Source organism: Pistacia vera, unplaced genomic scaffold, assembly GCF_008641045.1.
Source record: "Pistacia vera cultivar Batoury unplaced genomic scaffold, PisVer_v2 Contig309, whole genome shotgun sequence".
NCBI classification, from domain to species: Eukaryota; Viridiplantae; Streptophyta; class Magnoliopsida; order Sapindales; family Anacardiaceae; genus Pistacia; species Pistacia vera.
In genome coordinates this window covers 1,035,634-1,057,037 of record NW_022196123.1, presented here as the reverse complement: position 1 = coordinate 1,057,037, position 21,404 = coordinate 1,035,634, and the positions used below count along the sequence as shown (strand labels likewise).

At 34.5% G+C, this 21,404-nt stretch overlaps 1 protein-coding gene across 1 annotated transcript; it reads left to right on the top strand.

The window, feature by feature from the left end:
* Nucleotides 1-7,682: 7,682 nt before the first annotated feature.
* On the top strand, nt 7,683-9,136 carry LOC116136067. The gene is made up of 2 exons (XM_031421783.1): nt 7,683-8,855; nt 8,948-9,136. Exons 1-2 carry the CDS (start codon nt 7,683-7,685, stop codon nt 9,134-9,136), a joined length of 1,362 nt encoding a protein of 453 aa, XP_031277643.1.
* The last annotated feature ends 12,268 nt before the right edge of the window (nt 9,137-21,404 follow it).

The window sequence follows — 21,404 nt, the reverse complement described above, 5'->3', positions numbered from 1 at the left end:
AAACTATTGATCCCCCTATTCACCCTATTTACAAATCTTATCGCTCTTGTGTTGATATTTGGAGTCAGGCTAAACTTCTCTATACAAATGACATTCAGTGTTTATATTCTGTTGTGTCCAACTTAGTTCATCTTAAACAATAAAATATGAATATGTCGGACTTCCTTGGTAAGATGGCCTCCCTTAAGACAGAATTTAATCTGCTGTTACCTGCTGGTAAATCTGCGGCAGAAGATTTGGCTTAACGGGACAAGTTCTTTATGATCCTGACACTTGCAGCTCTTGGTCCAAATCTTACACCTGTTCGAGATCAAATTCTTTCTAGATCCACCGTGCCTTCCCTTGATGAAGTGTTTGACAGATTACTTCGGGTTTCCTCCCCTACTACTGTGCATTCCCCAGGTGACTCTTCGGTCCTTGTTTCTCAGTCCCACTCTTTTCGAGAACAGGGCAATCGAAGTGACAGAGGAAATCGGCCCAAGTGTAGTTACTATCATCGGAAGGGGCATACCAGAGAGAAATGTTTTAAGTTACATGGTCGACCTACCCGAGCTGCTAATATTGCTCAGGCTGATCACTCTGATCTTCATTCTGAGTCCTCTACAGTGCCAGCTCAGCCCTCCTTAACTCTCACAGGTACTGATTATGATGAATACTTACAGTATCAGGCCAGTAAGTAGTCTTTTTCATCTATTGCCTCCGTCGCTCAAACGGGTAATTCAGTTGCTTGCCTTTCTCAGTCTTCCGCTTTAGGACCTTGGGTCCTAGATTCAGGTGCCTCGGATCATATTTCTGGTAACCCTCGTTTACTTACTCAGATTACAAATAATGTATCTTTACCTCCTGTTACTTTAGCCAATGGGTCTAAAGCCGATGTTCAAGCTATTGGATGTGCAAAACCCCTCCCATCCTTAGCATTAGACTTTGTGCTTTATACTCCCAAATGTTCATTTAATCCCGTGTCTGTTAGTAAACTTACCCGCTCCTTAAATTGCTCTATTCGTTTTGATACTGACTCTGTTCTTATACAGGATCACGACACGGGACGGATGATTGGCACAGGACGTGAGTCACAGGGTCTCTATCATCTCTATATCCCATCTACAGCATGCATTGTCTCCGAGTCTCTAGATCTCCTTCATAATCGTTTGGGCCATCCTAGTCTTTCCAAACTTCGGAAAATGATCCTAGGTCTATCTACATTATCATCCTCGAGTTGTGAGTCGTGTCAGCTTGGAAAGCATACTCGTAGTTCTTTTCCAAAGCGTGTCAATAAACGGGCTGCGTCCCCCTTTGAGTTAGTGCATTCAGATGTGTGGGGTCCTTGTCGTGTTAACTCTACTTTGGGATTTAAATATTTTGTTACATTTATTGACTGACTATCCGTTGCACTTGGTTATTTCTTATGCGCTCTCGTTTTGAATTATTTTCCATATTTTCATCATTTTGTGCTGAAATTAAGACTCAACACAATACTACCATTCGTAAATTACGAAGTGATAATGCTCGTGATATTTTCTCTGATTCCTTTACTAAATTCATGATATCTCAGGGAATTCTTCATCAGTCTTCTTGTGCTTATAGTCCCCAACAGAATGGCTTGTTGAGCGTAAAAATAGACACCTCATTGAAACTGCTCGCACTCTTCTTTTACATAGCCACGTCCCTTTCCGGTTTTGGGCTGACGCTGTCTAACCGCCTGTTACTTAATAAATCACATGCCTTCTTCTGTCTTACAAGACCAGGTTCTCCATCTGATAGATGTTCTACCTCAGATTTTGTGTTCTTGTTGGAGAAACCTAGTTTCATAGAAAAGTAAGAAACAAGCAGTTGTTGCAAGGTCAAGTGCTGAAGCAGAGTATCGTGCAATGACCTTAGCCACTTGTGAGCTGGTTTGGTTAAAACAACTAATTCAAGAGTTGAGATTTGTCGAAATTCACAAATGAAGTTACCTGTGATAATCAGGCTGCCCTTCATTTGCTTAAAATCCAGTGTTTCATGAGAGGACTAAACACATAGATTTATTGTCACTTTATTCGAGAGAAAGTTCTATCAAGGTACTGAACTAGTTATGTCAATTCCAACGACCAGTTAGCAGACATCCTCACTAAGTCTCTCAAAGGTTCTCGTGTTGACTTTATTTGTAACAAGCTTGGTGCATATGACTTATATACTCCAGCTTGAGGGAGAGTGTTGAAATGTAAAATAGGAAATAGAATTATTCTCTTTGTAATATAGGAAATAGAATTATTCTCTTTGTAATATAGAAAATAGAATTATAATAGGAATAGGAAATAGAATTATAATAAGAATGTAACAATTTACTTCCTAGATTAGTTTTTTATTTTTGCTATAAATTCATTGTATATTTCATTATGAATACACAAGAAAATATTTCTCTACAGTGAGGATCTATAAGAATGTTACATAAGAGCATATAAAGCCTTTATAACTAGTTCTGTCAGTACTCTTGCAGATTTTCCTGTTTTACATCTCCTCGATTTTGCTGAGTTGTTGGATAAATACTGATCTTTTGAGTCAAGCGGCTTGTTGGTGTTTAGTTATTTACTTTGAATTATGGATGTTGATAAGGCCACCTAATTTTTGTCTACAATTGGCTATTTTTAGTTAAACAAACAAATAATGAGTCAGTAATAGACATCATTGATCATAATGGTGAAACTTCTGACATAGAAATGACAGTTGACACAATGTTTGTCATATTTCTTATGTCAAAACTGTTAAGTTCCTATTTATTGATTCAGGTTGGTTTTTAATGGTTAGTCTTAGGTTTGAAAAGTTGACTTATTTGCTTTGCCTTGATTAATTAATTGAAATATCTTGAAATTGGTATGTAATCTTTGAATTATTTTATGTATAATTGTCTTTGTGGTCCTTTAGATGGATACTAACTTTGTGGACAACTTGTTCATTCTTTTGTAATTATTAAAGTCGATGATATTGACATGTTTCTTTTATTTGATTTTTAATCCATGTTGACCATAAGTTTGCTTAATTAGCTTAGCAATGTGACTATTTGATTGTTTTTTGTGCACTAATTTTTTTTTGCTTTTTTTGCGGGGATCATACTCTACTTAGATTGTATTTCTTAATTTTTGGAAAATATTTTCAGGTGGAAATATTTGAGCCCAAGCTAAAAAGCTTGAACAAATTTCAACAGCAGTGCAAGCTAAAGGACATCTACTTCCCTTATATTCAGGTGTCTTTGCATTAAAAAAAAAAAAAGCTTCATTCTTATCCAGTTAATTTGTGGTTTCATATATGAATATAAGTGTAATTATATAATATATTTACCACATTTCTAGATTTTATGTATAGTCTTATAATTATTTGTATTTATCTCCTTATTGGTGTATAATGTGCAAAAAGCATAAAAAGCATCATTAATGTCACTCGTCTCTGTCCAGGAGCAGTAAAACTGTGGAATAAAGTATGTTGAACTGCCAATTTGTCTTGGCAGCCTAGGCCTGTTCTGTTTTTCTGCTTACTGAAATTTTTTGTGCTTTTGGAGGTGGTAGAAAAGCTTCATCATCATTCAACTGTGGGATTTGGGCTATTGTTTGAGTTATTTATCAGAAAGGAACAGGAGGATTTTTGAAAATGTTAGAGAAGAGGACCTTAACATTTAATTGGATACAATAGTGATTTTTAGTTGTTAATTTGATAAGTTTATTTAAGTGTAAATGTTTGGGAACACTCTGTGTATTGAAAGTGAAAGCACTCATGGATCATTTCCATATGCCTACCAGCCAAGGCTTTTGTTGCTTATGGACTTTGGTAGAAAATATATGGCAATACATTTGCATACATAAGGCATTGCCTTTAATGATAAGAACGTTTCTATTTTTTTCTTTTTTTTTTCTTATTGTTATTTCTCATATTTTACCTATCCAGCTCTTTTCTTTTTTGTGTAAGAAAGCTATTTTTTATTTTTTTTTAATTCATTATCATGACAATTCGGTTGACCATACAAAATTAATTTGATTGTAGACATTATCGATATGCAAATCTTTTTAGATATTAATAATTATTAGGTCTTATATATTGTCTTGTTGATGTGCAGTGCGATGAGGTATCTAAGACGGGGAAGACCACCACACCAATTGAGCTCCAGGTTTAACTTGTTACTGTTATTTTACCGGCTGAATTTCTTCCCAATACTTCAAGTGATTGGTATACATACACCAAAGTACTTGGGATTTTTTAAAGCAAATTTTACGAGTCATGAGAAGGAATTACAGAAGACAGAGAGATTGGATTGCAGCTTTGTCTCTATTTATGTTATTAATAGAGTTCTTTTTTATGTTTCTTAAAATAAAAAAAGAAAATAACAAAAAAGTGATTTCTTCTTTGCGGGCTAATGGTGTTGACTTAGCTGAAATTGCAGGTGGGGAGGTTGCAATAACGAACATGCATTCATGTAATGGTCTTGAGTTCGTTTTATAGCTTCACTTTTCCTTTAAACTTGGTTGTTCTACACCCAAAAGTCCTGGTAGCAATTGCTGTTTTTTTGTCATGATTTTCAAAGGCCAATAGGTCTCATGGATAAGGGAGGATGTGTCCTTGTGGAGAACAATGGGACTGTTAGCTTGGATATTTTTGGCAACTTATAGTTACCTATTGGCATAATTGATTTTGGAAAGGTTTTCCATTTAGTTTCAATTTTCTCTTTATTGCTGCGTACATTTCTATTTCTTTGATATTTGCAAATTTTACTTGAGTGTAAGTATTTATTTATTTTTAGTCATTGGCATTAGTGTGTGTATGTGTTGACAATATTGATTAGGAACTGCAACTAGAGAAGCAACGTCAGAAGGCTCTTGCTTTGTTTGACTTGTTGGACACAACATAATGTCAAGAGTTAGATGTTGATGGGGTCTGTATTCATCAAACTTCTCTTATTTTGGTTTATCAAGGATGAGAACAATGATTAAGTTATCTGGAAATTCATAAATATAGAATGTCACATCTTGTATATATGTAAAAATATTCTTCATTTCTTTTGGCACTTAGCTTGAGGAACAAAAATTCATTCCATTCTTTTCACTTCCATCAAGATATTTAATCACAACTAATTAGTTTTTGTTTCAGGCATTACCTTTTAGTGCTAAAGCTGGAGAGTACCTCCTAGAGAAATTGTGGCTGTTGTTCGACTTGCCAATGTTGTTTCTTCTAGTGCTTCAATGAAGTTGGACCAAAAGCACATTGTTAAAAATAATCTACAGATGATCATGGAAATCGGATTCACGGGTGAAAGGAAGAATCTTTAAAAGGGTATCAGCATCTACACAGCTTGTGTACCACCTACTTCTACGAAAGGGTATCAAGGTTTATATATATTTGAATTCGGGTGCAAGTTACCAAACTCCTTTCAGAATGCTGGGATGTATAGGTTTTCATTTCACCTTGTAAGTGATACAAAAGATTTTTATCTCCTTTTGTTCGTTGCATTATAATATAATATCGTTTGTTATCTTTTATGATTATATAACTGGATGTGATGGAATTTTGTGCCTTAGCCTCAGTTAAGCTGTAAGAGTTGTGAGAGATAGGTGGTGGTTAAGGGATTTTCTGAGGTTGGAAATTGGAGACTATTGAGTTGTAAACAGAGTAAAGGTGGAACAAATTGGCCGGGCTAGGCGGGTCAACCCTAACCTAGCCTGCATTAAAGAGGGTTCAACCCGGACCACCAATAAGGCGGGCCAGGTTGAACCCAACCCGCATGCAACCCCCGGGTGGGCCGGGTTGATATATGGCAACCTGGCAACCCGTGGGTTGCTACTTTGTTTATTTTTTGGGAAAGGCTCGCCAACCCCTCGGGTTGACCCGCGGGTTGGCCCAAAAAAAATAAAAATAAAAAAACAAAATTCATTTTTTTTTCAAATACCCTTTTTACCCTTGAAATATAGTCGTTTTATAGTAGTTGGAGGGGTTTTTTTCATCATTTTCTTTTCCCATTTTTTTCTATAAATTGGCCCTAAACTCTCATATTTTCTCACATCTCAAATTCTCTCCACTATTTTAAAAGCCGGACCGGACCGGCCGGTCCAACCGGTTGGATCGTGAATCGGTCACGTGTCCGGTTCGAGTTACCCTCAAATCCGCTAATATGTATTGAGCCGTTTTAAACCGGTTGAAAACCAGATAATATGAGTGAATCGTCGGTCCAACCGGACTGGCGAAAAAACCGATCCACAATTTAAATCCCTAATACGCGACCATCGTCTTCTCTCACGCAAGCCATTCTTCTCTTCTTCTCTATCACGCAGTGTCGCAACCTTTCTTCTCTTCTTCTCTGTCACGCAGCGTTGCAGCCCTTTCTCATCTTCTTCTCTTTCAGTTTTTCTCACAAAAATTCTCACGATTTCGGTTGTCTTCTGTTCTCTCTGAAATCCCACCCAAATCACATCTAAACCCACTGGAAATCAACGACGACGTCTTCCTCCCTCTCCAGAAATCAACGTCGTCTTCCTCCCTCACTGGAAATCGACGACGACAGCTCCATTCGTCGATCCAGGCAATGCCATTCCTCGCTCCCTTTACATTTAAGTTAACACCCTTTTCATTTTTCAATCTATAGAGCTGTTGTGGTTGTATTAACATGATCTTGAGGATGGTTTTGCTTTGATTCAATTATATTTGCACAAAAAAAGTGCAGGGAATTTAATTAGTGCATTGCAGTATTACACCAAACAGAGCCTAATCAATAATGTCACTCTCCATGATTCTTAGCTCATGTGTTACGTTTCTATATTTGATTCCTATCTTATCATATGAGTAAATCAACATGATCTAAAACATCTGTATGAATCCCTTGCTTCAAGAAAATAGTGAACACTCTTGTAGAACAAAGAAGAATGAGATCAATGAAATAACTAAAATTCTCGGCTTCAAATTAAATATGCAGTATGCTGAGATTGAAAATCCAGATGCAATCCCAGCAACATTTGAAAGTAACAGCAAACTGGATGGAATTAATGACAACGTTAATTAAAGTCTCAACTCCATTGTTTCAAGGACTATATATGTGATATGTTCCCCACAAATAATTAGAACCAGATATTATAGTTGTTGGGATCTTTTAATTTCTGTAGAACCAGATATTGATGTTAAAAATCAATCTTTGATGATTCCACTACAGAAAGTTCAATTCTCTACCACTGATTGGATGTAGAGTTTGCAATATTTTTTTGAAAATGCTGATACATGACCAAGAGTTTAAACAAAGATGAAAATTGCTTTTGCTGAGAGACTGTAGATGATTAAGTAATTGAATTAGCTAGTATAGATTTTCAGGTCATAAAAAGCTTCCCTTAGCTGATAGCCTGATAGTTGTTATGATAGTTTTTTTTTGCATTCTGAGGCTTGCTCCTGTTAGCATAAGCTCTGTAGTAATCATATTCTTTCGTGGCTGTGGTTGTGAGTAACGACAAGTTTTGTTTTATGTTACATTTATATGCCATATAAAAACAATTAACAATGTATTTTGTATTTGATTCTTTTGATTATACCAAAAAGTTTACTCACAAATGATCTTGAAAAAGATTAAAAATTGTTGGTTGCATTTATCTTGAGATTACACAGCGGTGAACTTGCAATTGGTTGAGTGATAATTGTTGTTATTTCTTGTGTAATAGGTAGATAAAGATTAAAAATAGACAATGGTAACATCTGGCTCTGGGTCTTCTTCACAATCTAATAGAGGTAGGACTGATATAACATGGGCACATGTTATTGAGGGTGTAGATCCAAATGGAAAGAAGACATTAAGATGTCTTCACCGTGGGAAAGTGACTAGAGGAGGAGGTATTTTTAGAATGAAACAACATCTAGCTGGAACAAAGGGGGATGTTGGTGCTTGTAAAAAAGTTCCTTTTGATGTTCAATACTCCATGAGAGAATCACTAAAAGACATTGGGAAAAAGAATAAAGAGAAGGCTGATTCTAGTAAGTATAATACTCCCTACGGTGCTCCCGTACATGTATTTGAGGGAGATATGTTAAATGAAGATAGTGAAGAGTTTCGTCCATCAGGAATTCACATAAATGAAGGTAGGTTTGGTAGTCAAAAACAAAGTACAATGCTAGACAAATCAAAGAGAAACAAATCTATTGGGGTTGGTGACTATTTTGCTCTAAGGACAATTGGTGGATCTCAACCATCAATTAGGAGTTGTTTAGCTGGAAAAGATGCGACGTGGAGAGCAGACATGACTTTTGGAAGATTCTTTTATAATGCTTGCATCCCAATTAATGCTGTAAATTCAATTTATCTTCAGCCTTTGGTGGATGCTATAGCCGCAATTGGGCCTAGGTATAAACACCCAAATTATCATGCTTTGCGTGTCAATTTGTTAAGAGATGCTAAGAATGAAGTGCAACTTCTTGTTGATAGTTATAGAAAGATTTGGAAAAATGTTGGATGTACCTTAATGGCTGATGGTTGGACTGATAATTCACATAGATCATTGATCAATTTTATGGTGTATTGTCCTAAGGGAGTTTGTTTTGTGAAATCAGTTGATGTTTCATATGTTGTGAAGGATGCTGGGACATTGTTGAAGATGTTTGAGGAGGTAGCTTTATGGATTGGACCAAATAGTATTGTCCATTTTGTCTCAGACAATGGATCCAATTATAAAGCTGCTAGAAGAATGTTGTCTGAGAAATATCCGAGTATTACTTGGTCACCCTGTGCAGCACATAGCATAAATTTGGTGTTAAAAGACATAGCTGAGATGGATCACATAGTTTATCTTGCGAGACGTGCTTCTGAAGTGACGAAGTTTATATATAATCATACATTTTTGATAGCATGGTTGAGGAAAAGACAGGTAATATACCTTTAGCTCATGTTCTTGTCAAGTCATAACATAATATGCATTTTTAATAATTGACTATCATCTATTATTTATCAATTGAACAGGGTTGGAAAGAAATTGTTCGTCCGGGTGCAACCTGTTTTGCTACAACTTTCATTGCAATGAGAAGCATTCATGAGCACAAACATGACTTGCAAGCCATGGTGACAGATAGGTCATTTGTCGATTCTCGATATGCAAAAAGTAATAAAGGCAAATATGTTATTGACATAATTTTGGATAACGATTTTTAAGATGATATGGGTAAGATATCCAAAGTTGTGAGTCCATTGATGCGCTTGTTGAGGATTGTTGACTCAGATGAGAAGCCAGCAATAGGATATGTGTATGATGACATGTACAGAGCGACAAATGCAATTAAGAAGTTGTTTAAGAATAAAAAGAAATTCTACAAGTCTTATACATGAATCATTAAGCTACGTTGGGATAGGACATTGCGTCGTGATATCCATGCTGCGGCTTATTATTTGAATCCTACCTTTAAATATGACGAAGAATCTTTTTGCCTCAAGCCAAAAGTCATGAGTGGCTTCCTTGATACTATTGATAGTAAAGCAAGTGCTTTCAATTTTAGCAAGACAAGGTTAATGGAAGAGAGTAGATTATATTCAAATTGGGAGAAAGCTTTTGTCGCGGGCTTGCTCTTGAAACCGCCAAAACCACACGTCCTGGTACGTAATAGTTATAAAATTTATAAGTTCTTTTGTTTTTTAAGTCTAATTTATTTATTATGTTTAATTTTCAATTAGATGAATGGTGGAGATCATTTGGGTATAGTACTCAAAATTTGCATAAGTTTGCAATAAAAATTCTTAGTCAAACTTCAAGCTCTTCTGGATGTGAACGAAATTGGAGTGTTTTTGAGCGCATACATACTAAAAAGAGGAATAGATTGGAGCATCAAAGGTTGAATGATCTTGTTTTCGTTCACTATAACTTGCGTTTGCAAAACAGGTATAAAACATTGTCAATTACTCAATTATCCATCACTCTTATTGTTATTATCTATTATTTTCCTTGATATTTTAGTTGTCATGCTTTTAATATTTCTTTATGGTATTTTAGGAAGTGTTACAAGAGAATAAGTTTGGATCCTATTGATTATGAAAGTATGGACAAAACTGAAGGTTGGATGGTTGACGATGAAGAGGAGGAGGTCAGTGAACTTAATTATGAAGAGTTGGAACAAATGTTATATGGAGAAGGATTTATTCCTACTGGAGTTGCTTATCACCCTTCTTTTTATGATTCAACAGATGGTTCAGAAGGTTGGTTTCAATTATTTAAGCAACTTAGTATCTATTTAAATTAAATTACAAGTTTTAACTTATGATTTCTATTTTTTACTTAAATTTGTGTAGATGGTGGTGATGGTTATGATGAGGATGATGGTGATGGTGATGAATTTTGATGCTAGTGTGTGAAGCTCAATCAACATGGAGACGGATCAAAGAAAAAACACTTGCATCAAATGTTTTGTTATTAATTAATATGTATTTTGACATTTAATATGTAAATACAACATCATGTTTGGATTTAGACTTTGAATTGTTGTTAAATACTTAAATTATGTTAGGATTGTTGTTGAATTTGAACTTTGAATCATATTGGATTGGACAGTAATTGAGTTGTTATTGTCTTATTAAAAAATAGAAATCTAAAAAAAAAAAATTTAAAAATGTGCTGATGTCATCATGATGTGTGATGACATCACCGGTCCAACCGACGGTACAACTGGTTGGACCGGTTGAACCGTGACCCGGCCATTAGAGCAGGTTACCCGCCGGTCCGGTTTTTAAAACAATGATTCTTTCATTCTCTCATTTTCTCTAATCTCTAATCTCTATTGAAATCTCTCAATTATTCTTTTTGTTGTCAATTTGCTCTTATTTTAATTTTTATTAGTTTTTGCAATTTTCAATTCATATTTTCATATTCCAATTCTCCTTCTTTAATTTTTTATTTCTTCAATATCAATTTTTTTTTTTAAACAATGGATAGATATTTCTCTCCCATCAATTTCAATGATGAAGAAAACTACTATCCTAATCCCGCTGAATTTACTAACATAAATATAGGAGATTCAAATAGTCTCGCTTTCCCAGTCTCAAAATCTGATACACCTCAAAATATGCCCATGATTCCTCCCTATGCTCCTACAGCTACAGCTCCTGTGGTTCTAGAAGTCATCCTCGTAATCATCGTCCTCGTCCAACTTCATCTCAAGCTGAAGCAGGTTCATCAACTGCTATCGAAACCGAAGACAGACACACATCAGACGTTTGGTTGCATTTCGACAAGTTTTACGAGATAGAAAATGGAGTTCAAGTGAAGAAAGCAAGATGCAAGTATTGTGGAAATATTTATAAAGCTGATTCAGGTAATGGTACTAGTATTTTAAAAAGGCATGCTAATAAACATATTGCTCAACATGGAAATAGAGAAATCAGTCAAACTCAAATAACTAATATGGGTACTACTTGGCATTATAATTCTGATGTATATAGGGAACAATTAGCTTTATATATTGCTGCAACTGATCAACCTATTAATATGGCTGAAGATAAATATTTTGAAAGATTTATTAAAAATTAATTTTTTTCCAGGATTTAAAAGTTATTCTAAAACTACAACTAAAAATGATTTAATAAAATTATTTGAGAAAATGAAATTAGAATTAAAAAATAAAATACATAGTTGTCATGTTAGTATGGCTCTAACAAACAATATTTAAAGTGGTAGAGCTAAACAAGATTATATTTGTGTGACTAGTCATTATTTTGATAACGAATGTAAATTAAATAAATCTTTATTAGGATTTAGATTAATGGATATGGATCATAGTGGTCAATAAATTTATAATAAAATTGTTGAAGTTTTAGAAGATTATGATGTTGTTAATAAAGTGATAAGTTTAACTTTAGATAATGCAAGTGCTAATACTACATCTATGGATTTTTTTTTAAAAGTAATTATCCTTTTTATAACAATTTGAAGTTTTTTCACCAACGTAGTGCACGTCACATGATTAATTTAATTGTGAAAAGTGGTATGAAAATAATTAAATAAAATATTGATAGAATTAGGGATTCTATAGTTTGGATTATTAGTAGTAATAAAAGAAATGCTGAATTTCAAGATGCTTGTATAAAATCAAATATGTCTCCTAGAACTTTTGCATTAGACATATATGTTAGATGGAATAGTACTTATATAATGCTTGATTCATGTTTATCTTATGCAAATTTAATTAGTTATTTTGTAGCAAATAATAGAAATCCTCATTATTTGTTAGAAAATGATTGGCATATGGCTAAAATATTTCATTTTTTTCTTAAAATTTTTTACGAATCTACTTTACAATTTTCTGGTGTGTATGATCCTACTAGTCCATTAGTAATACATACAAATATAAAAATTTCAGAGTTATTTAGAAAAAAAAAAAACAAAAACAATGAAATTTTAAAGGAACCAGTAAAGGCAATGGAAATTTTATTTTAAAAATATTGGAAACTCATTCCTTTTCTTTATTGTTTAGGTGCTATATTTGATCCTAAAATTAAAGTAGCAAGTTTAGAAAATAGTTTAGACACATTAACTGAAAATTTACAAAACGGAGCATATGTCAATCAACTAGGAGAGGTAAGAGATTGTCTTGCAGAGGTATATTTCCACCATGAAAATAGGTATGAGAACCTGCAAATACGTGAAATACCCAGGGAAGTTGCATCAGAAGAAACAAGTGAAAACTTCTACTCCTGGAGTGCATTTAATAGGTCGAAGAGGACCCAAACCTGAAGCACAACCTCCTCTTCAAAAGCACCAACAACGTCAACGAATATACTGTCTTTCATGTAGTCACAAAGTAATGAGCTTCAATAATATTTGGGAACCCCCGAAATGTTACCAGCAGATCCATAACAAATAGCCAACTTTGATGTCTTAGAATATTGGAAAACCAGAAAATGTATTTTTCCAGTATTATCAAGTCTTGCCTTGGATGTTTTAGCTGTTCCTGTCTCAACTATCTAATCCGAACAAACATTTAGTGCAAGTGGAAGAATTTTAAATGAAATGAGGACTAAACTTTCACAAAAAATGATTGAAGTCCTCACATGTCTTCGAGATTGGAAACGGTCGCACCATTAAGATCAATACGAGATTGTCGACGATACTTTAATAGAATCATTTCAATTTTCTAATATAGATGATACGGATGAGGGAGGTCCTAGTCAACCCCCAAATTAGTTGTTTTGTAAATTGTAACTTGATAAATGAATAAATCCAATTTTCTTTATATTACAATTTTATTGTATTAAAATTGAATTAATATTTGAAATGTTAAGTTATTAACAATTTTTTTTTTAATTTAATTGAATTATTGATATTTGAAAAGTTAACTAAAAACAATTGCACAAAACAAAAGAAAATTAAAAAAATTAAAATTAAAAAAAAAAGAGGCTAACCCGGCCCGGCTCGCAGCATAACCCGTCGGGTTAGGGTTGGCGGGCCAGGCTGGGCCAGCCAATTCCAACAAAGTGGCAGGCCGGGTAACTGTCAACCTACCGCGGGCCGGGCTGGGCGGGTTGCTTTTCCACCTTTAAAACAGAGCCTAGAGTTTTGTGTTAGGTAAGAAAACTTTTAATGAATCAACTTATCAATTTTTCTGTTCATGAAACTCACAGTAAAATCATTTCTATCTTTTGGTTGAGATAACTCATTCATACAAAATTTTGAAGAAACTTTGGATAACATTATTCTTCGCTAGTCTTAAGCCTAGATTACAAAATAAGGGATGATAAGTAGCTCAAATAAGTTATCACAAGATGTTTATGGTATTGCATAAGAATGAATTGCACAATTTCCCATCCTAGGTGTATTGTAGATAGATGAAAAGCAATTTTATTGGCTCATTCCTAGAATTAAGTATAATACTCTTTATTATCCACTCAATCTCAATACACTCTCTAAATAGGATTAATGACTAGTAAAGCATCATCTTTGCATCTTGTAACTTGCATTATGCATGGCGAGACTTTACAACTTAAATATCACCGTTGGGCCTAAACCTATAAGCTTAAGCTTTTGGTTTAAGAACCTACTTAATAATTCTATTTATATTTCACATCAATTATCATGCACATTTTAATGCTTCTTAGGGAATTTCTTCCTCCTATTATTTGTCCCTTAACTAGCGTTTCTAATTAGACTTAATAACCTTTTATAGTCCCCATTTTCTCATAAAATGACCACTCTCCACATAGTTGGTTCGTGCTTTCCACCTATATCCATTGCATGCTATGACATCTATGATAATCAGATTCCATTTGCATTTGTTACGAGAGTGATAGTCAAACTTAATACAAGCACGAGTGTGAATATACACATAGACAAGTTCAAGATAAACCTTTCAATGATAAATTGACTCTTAATATTGAGGTATGAGTTCACACATGAATATCTTTTATGTGCCCTTTTAAAGAAGTGCCTCTTATTTAAATAGTGTTAATATGTTTTTGGTGTGCATTAGATCCTTGTTTAAGTTATCCTAATTCTACAAGATATTCTGATTGAAAGCTATGAGTTGGACAAGATCCACCCACATTACGAGGCAACCTTGGTGATATCTCCAAAAGATGAATTGGCGTCAGTTTCAATTCCATGTTAAGGTATTCCAGTGATCTTAACATATTTGCATCTAGAACCTCTTTCAATCTTTTTTCTAACATCATCTTGCCATTGTACTCATATGTTTATATATGTATCAGTTATTCCTGGATCTTTAAAGCATGTCACTATCCAATCACCAAATTTTGGGAACAATTTGCTTCCAGGCTCTGTGGTTAAGCAACTTAAATTTGAGATATTTTGGGGATGTTATAATTTTCATGGTTAGACTTATTTTGGAAAATTTGTAATGTCATATGATTGTAATTAAGTACATTGTAGATTAATGAAGCAAACTGGAGTGGTTGACAAATCATTAGTCTCAAAGATTAATCTTATAAAGGAGGGGCTTAGTTGAGCTCAGTTTAAAGTTAATTCTTATATATTGACATGGTTTATATTATACTGGGAGCACAATTGATTATACATATATTTATATGTTATTTGACAACCTAAGCATATCAACTACATCAATGGGGTAGATTCCTTAATACTACATATGGTATTTCACAATGTATTTTCATTTAACTTGTGGCACTTAGTCTATACTATTAATCTTTGATTTCAGTGCAGAAACATGATATTATTAATTTCCTTTTAGCATAATTAGAGATTTAGAACACTTATGGAATATTCACGTACTTCATCAAACCATTTAAAGAAATATTTTTTTGGCTCAACCTGCAATAATCAAACAAATGTATTATCTTTTATGTTAGATAATTGGGAAATTGTATAGCTTTTGAGAGTGGTTTAAGGTATACTTGCTAACCTATTTAACCATTCCTTTCTTCCAGATGTTTGATGCATATAGTAATCACGTCAACAAAGGTTTGGAAGTTGAATTGAACTTGGATGGATTTTGATTTGAAGACCAATTGGGCATAAAGCGTAAGGTCAGAATATTTCCTATATTAGGATTGTATTTTTGACAGATAATTCATTCATCTCCTACACATTGGTTCTTTAATGACTTCTAACACAGTATGGGGGTTCTAATATTGCTGCTACCATATGTCCCAACTCCCACGTCCCATTCACATTATTGCATTTGGGACTGTATTGTGGGCTGATTAATTTCACAATGAGTCTGTAACTTGGCCAAGCACTGGGCCATGTAATATTAAAGTTTTAATGCTGTGCAATGTAATGTAACAAAGACACCCTAAAGGGCCATCTGAAAGTATGTATGTCTAAATTAGTAATGTTCAAAAGTTCAAAGAGTTAATCAAATTCCTATTCCCTTATACGATAATATGATGTGCATCAGCATGTTCTTATTGTTTATCTAACATCTTATGCACGATAGGCCAATACTATAATTGTGCTTTGAGGTTCTATTGCATTCGGAGTTTACCATTTTTGTCTGTTACATGATTTGAATGTCCTAAAAAAGTTTGTAAACATAGGTGGACAATTATGGATGTGTTGACCTTAGTGGCCTCTTGAAAGTAACGGCTGGTTATGGAAAAAGTGGTATGTGTCTTTATCTAACTGCATTTTTTCGTTTTGCATATTTACTTGCAAGGACGAAAAAGAAAGTGACATTCTTTTATTAATAAAACCTAATATTAGTCCAGTGAAACAGTAACATATCAAAAGCTTAGTGTTATCTAGTACTGGTTATCTCATATTTTAGTTGTGTACTGTAATTTCAAGGATGCAAATATTGATTGATGGAAAATTCTTAGTCACTCATTACTTTGTAGCTTTTGGTTTTATTTGTCTAGCTAGAAAGGAAAAACATTTGACTTTTTAATTTAACCATCTCCAGGAACAATTTTTAGATTTTGCTTATTGTGGATAATTTGATTGATCATGAAAAGTTAAATGTTGCAATTATTAATTGTATCAAAGTAAAATTTTTAGAATGCTGAGAACATAATTATGAACAGTTAAATATTACAATCGTTAATTTTATTAATGGATTTAGGTTTGTCCAGTGATTGTATTCTAACGTTTCTTCCTTTGCAGTATCAATTTCTATTTTATATGATAATGAAGTCATTTTCAATCAAGAGTTTCAAACTCAGAAAAGGAAACCGAGACTTGTATCTGGGGTTAGTGTGCTTTACTTTTGCCATCCCTTTGCTTAATTATTGGAAGTTTAAATGTCATTTTTACTAATAGTGTATAGAATCAGGAGCCTGAATGTTGTCCTGTTGGTTCTCAACTTGAAAATATAGTTTTTGAGGTTTTTGATTGCAATGGTGATGTTAATGCTAGTATCCATGATAATGAGAAAGGTGGCCAATCCCATACACTCACGATAAGGTCAAAATCTATTGGCATGGAAGATTCAGTTCAGTATGGTTTCAAGCATGGGCACTACACTGTTCCTGTTCCCCTTCCTCAGTGTTAGGGATGCTTTTGCTTTGTAGCTGTGCATTCTCATTACATCGAGCTACATCTAAGCATCAAGGTTGCAACAAATTTTATGTTAGTGATTAAATACTATATAGTTTCATCTATTTATGAATGGGTTAGAAAATAAAAACTAAAGAAATCGGGACATGGTAAGAAATCTGAAATCCACCAAAAACACTAAGCAAACTTCTTTAATCGATTGACTGTTGGGTGTCTATATCTTAAGAGCTTAGCTTCAGTATTAACACTTTATGATGATCATTTTTCAGTCACGAATACTACATTGTTAACTATTGGTTTGCATGTGCAGGTTCCTCTTTCGCAAAGTCCAAAAACGGACTCTAGTGAGATACCCTCATATTCTGATGGAAAGTTACAACTTCTCGAGGGCTCAACTTCCCTCAAACATGTAGGAAGCCTTGCGGTATTCATCATAAAGACTGAGAAGGTATTGTGTCAAATTCCATCTCATCATTATTTCTGAGATGTAAATGCATTTTTTGTGCTAGAATAGATGCTTCATTATCTTTGATTTATATGTTCCAGGTAGAGATTCTTTTCACTTGTTCTTTTGAGTGTTTGTTGTGGCTACTTGTATTGGATATGTGGCGACAGTGGTTCCACGTTCCACCAAAGTTGTAGTGGAAGATTAAATTAAAACTATGCATCTTTTAGTGGAAGTCCCCAACTTATTTACACTACCATAACTTTTTTACGGAAGTATAATTCTGAATTTTAAAATTATAATCCCAATTTTAGATATATTAACTAATATAATTACTATTATTTTGATAATTAAAAATAATGTAATAAGTGATCATTTATTTAATAATTAATTTCGTATTACCACTTGAGAGTAGAATTATTCTTTTAAGAAAATATGATATGAATCTAGAGTTTGTTTGGTTAGAGTTATCTATTTGCCGAAAGAATTTATTTAATCTCATAAACACTTTTTTTTTTTTTTTTTTAAGGTTATTCACTTATTTGACTGCATTTTAAAAATACTTATAAAATTTAAAATAAGCTATTTTACTGCTTATAGATTTGAGCTTCTTCTATAAGCTCTCTTTGAGATTATTTAAAATGTTAAAATTTCAAAACTATATTATTGGACTTTTATTTATTCTTGTAGTTAGTGTCTTTCCTGGTAAATTAATACAATAAATCCCTTTTGTATTTTCCTAATCAAACAATTAAGAACTTTTTCATAAATACTATATTTTCATAAACTATACTCTAATGGACTACTTTTCTATGAGTTCTATGCAAATAAGTCATATTAAACTAACCCTTTATTTGGCTTTTATTACAATCTTTGCTCATTGGTGAAGTTGAACTAATGTTTGGGTTAACTGGTAATGGTGGGTTAAGAAAACCCAATTAGCAAGCCTTGAAATAAGTGTTCTGAAAATCGGACTAGACCGACCAGTTGGACCAGTCTTATTGGTGATTGGCGCCTTCTCTGGTTTGGGTTACCTTTTTTAACTATTCACAAAATCCCTAATCTAATCGCCGGCGAACAAGGGGCTACCAAGTGTCAGGGTTAAAGGAGTCTTGTAGAGTGGAGTCCGGTGGTTCAAGGGGTGGTGTCAAATTGAATTTTGGACGTTGGAGTCCACCAGAATTTGGCCAGAAAAATCAACCAATGCGCCAGTCACAGCCAGTGAACGAGGGGCTACCAAGTGCCGAGGATAGATGTGTTTTGTGGAGTAGAGGCCGATGGTTCAAGTGGTGGTGTCGAGTTGAATTTTGGACATCGAAATCGGCCAAAATTTGGTCGGAAAAATTAACCCAATCACGATGGTGTTCGAGAGTCACAGTCGGCAAATGGGGGCTACCAAGTTCCGGAGTTAGAGGGGTTTTGTAGAGTGCTGACGTCGATAAATTTTGGCCCTGTAATTTGGTTGGAAAAATCAATTTAGGGTCAGATTGCAGGAGTGTATTTGCTAAATTTCAAACCTTTAGAAACTGTTGCGTATTTTTTAGAGGTGTGTTTACAAGATTTCAAACTTGTTGGATCATCGGCAGATAGTCAGTTTAACCAGCCGGACCTGGCAACCCGAGACCCAACCCCTTGGCCGGGTGACACTCCAAGTCAGGTTTTAGAACCTTGCTTAAAATATCCAAATGCAGTCTTAAGTTAAGTTGCTAAAAAGTGTAACATTGGGCGTGTTTGGCTCCATAACTAAAAACCGTGGTGAATTAAGCAAAATATTCCTGTTTCCAAATTTAAGCAAACCGCCGACGGCACGACAATCTCATTGTATCACCACACCTTATATTTATATTATACTTATCACAATAACAACTTAACTCCCTTAGCTTCCACCAACAAATTCAGATTCTTTCACTAACAAAGAAATGAGCCTCACCTTGTGTGGAAGTGCTTCTGCAAGTACTTTAATGGCGTTTCACGAGAGTGAATTGATGGGTAAGGCCATCAACTTCATGTTAAAACAACTCCTAGGAAGGGATACAATCCTTTGCAGGTTTGTTTGTAATTTTAAATGGTTAATTTTGATTTGTTAAATTGAATTATAAAGTTCTAAACTTAACCTAATTTTTACAGGTAGCTTGTGTGGACTATCCGAGACCGGATATTGATAATACAGCTAATTTATTGGAAGCTGCTTACTTATCTTCTTCCTTTCGTGCTTCTCCTCGTCCAACCAAGCCTTTGAAAGTTGTAATTGCTGGTGCAGGTGGCGTGTTTTCTCTTTTTATCTCACTCAGTTTTATTTTGTTCAGTTTTAGAATCCTCATGCTTTATGTTTGGAAATTTAACAAAATTATCAATAAAAACGTATTTTCTAAGAGAAATATTCAGTGAAATTAAAGCAAAGATTATACCGAAAACCATAGCTAGTAAGTAATCAAAATAAATAATTTAATTTCAAAAATTTTGTACTTTTTAAGATTCTGATGGATTTATTTTCCCCGAGAAAATTTAGCTGCCCAGTCATCCCAAGTTTCTATTTAAGAAAATGGCCTTGAAACTATTCATCATTTTTTTTTTAATTTAGAAAAGATGACGTGGCATAGTTAGGATTAATTAAACACGTAAAATAGGTTAAAATGAAAAGATTAAAACATATGTGGGCCGAATCAGAAATAATGAAAGTTTTTAAAATTTGAAATTTCGCAAAACAATCCCCGCTAACTATTCACCTCGCTTAATCAAAATTCATTAGTTCAAAAAACGATTTCTTGAACGAAAGGGAGACGCGATTTTTTCCGATCGAACACCTGCAAATTTGCACCCTAAATCAATTTCTTGAACCCTAAACCGAATACAGTCGCGATTTTAAGCGATATAGTCGCGATTTTCGATCGATTTGTTGAACCCTAAAATCGATTTACTTAACCCTAAACGAAATCTGTGCCATTTCCGGCGATACAATCCACATTTCCGGCGATACAATCCACATTTCCGATCGAAACTGCAAACTTTGACACCAAATTCAATCCAAAACCATGACTGACACTAACAATGAGGAGGGAAGCCTAACGCCACTTCGAATCCTAGATTCCAGTGGCGTAAGCAGTTCAATGGCTGCTCCGGTGGATCATCCAACCAGTGAACGTGGTCCACACGCAGAGGAGACGCCGGCGGCACAAGAACAGAGGGAAGAACCATCAAACGGGTCTGAAGACGAGGAGTCAGGCGGGAATTCAGGCCAGAAGGAGGATTCCAGCGAGAATTCAGGCCAGGAGGAGTCGTCGGAGGATCGAGGCGACGAGCAGGAGGCCGGTGAAGATAGGGTACGTAGTTTGGGAATATTGCTTGTACTTTTGCTTAAGCGATCACTTGTATCGCTTAAGCGATTATTCTGTTTTACTCGTGATCGCAGTCATGATCGCTTAAGCGATAAAAAGGATATACATGTTTAAATAATCCTAACTATGCCACGTCATCTTCTCTAAATTATAAAAAATTTGATGAACAGTTTCAAGGCTATTTTCTTAAATACATACTTGGGGCGACCGGGCAGCTAAATTTTCTCCATTTCTCCCTCCCCCAATTTCATTCGACAAAACCCAATACCAGCAGAAAAGGAAAAATCGAAAAACCATTACCAAACAACGAAACCAGCTTCTTCGATCTTGGGGTTCTTTGACTCCGATTTCAATCATCAAAATCTTCAACCAATCTTCAATCTTCAGGCCTGAGAATGGGGTTCTTTTATCTTGGGGCTCTTTGTTGCATGGTAGTAGATAGAGATGGAGGGTTGAACCGTTGATTTTGAAGAAGTGAGTTTTGGTCCTTTTGGCTTTGAAATTGTTTCCTGTGAGAATGGAATGGGGCTTCAATGAATTTGGTTGTGTTTTGTTTTTGTTGCATGGGAGGGACTGTAGTACAGAGAGATGGAGGCTTGATATTGAAGAAGTGGCTTTAGGGTTTGAGATGTTCATGTAAAATCAAATAGTTAGAAATTTGGTTTTACTTTCTACCTGCTACTTAAA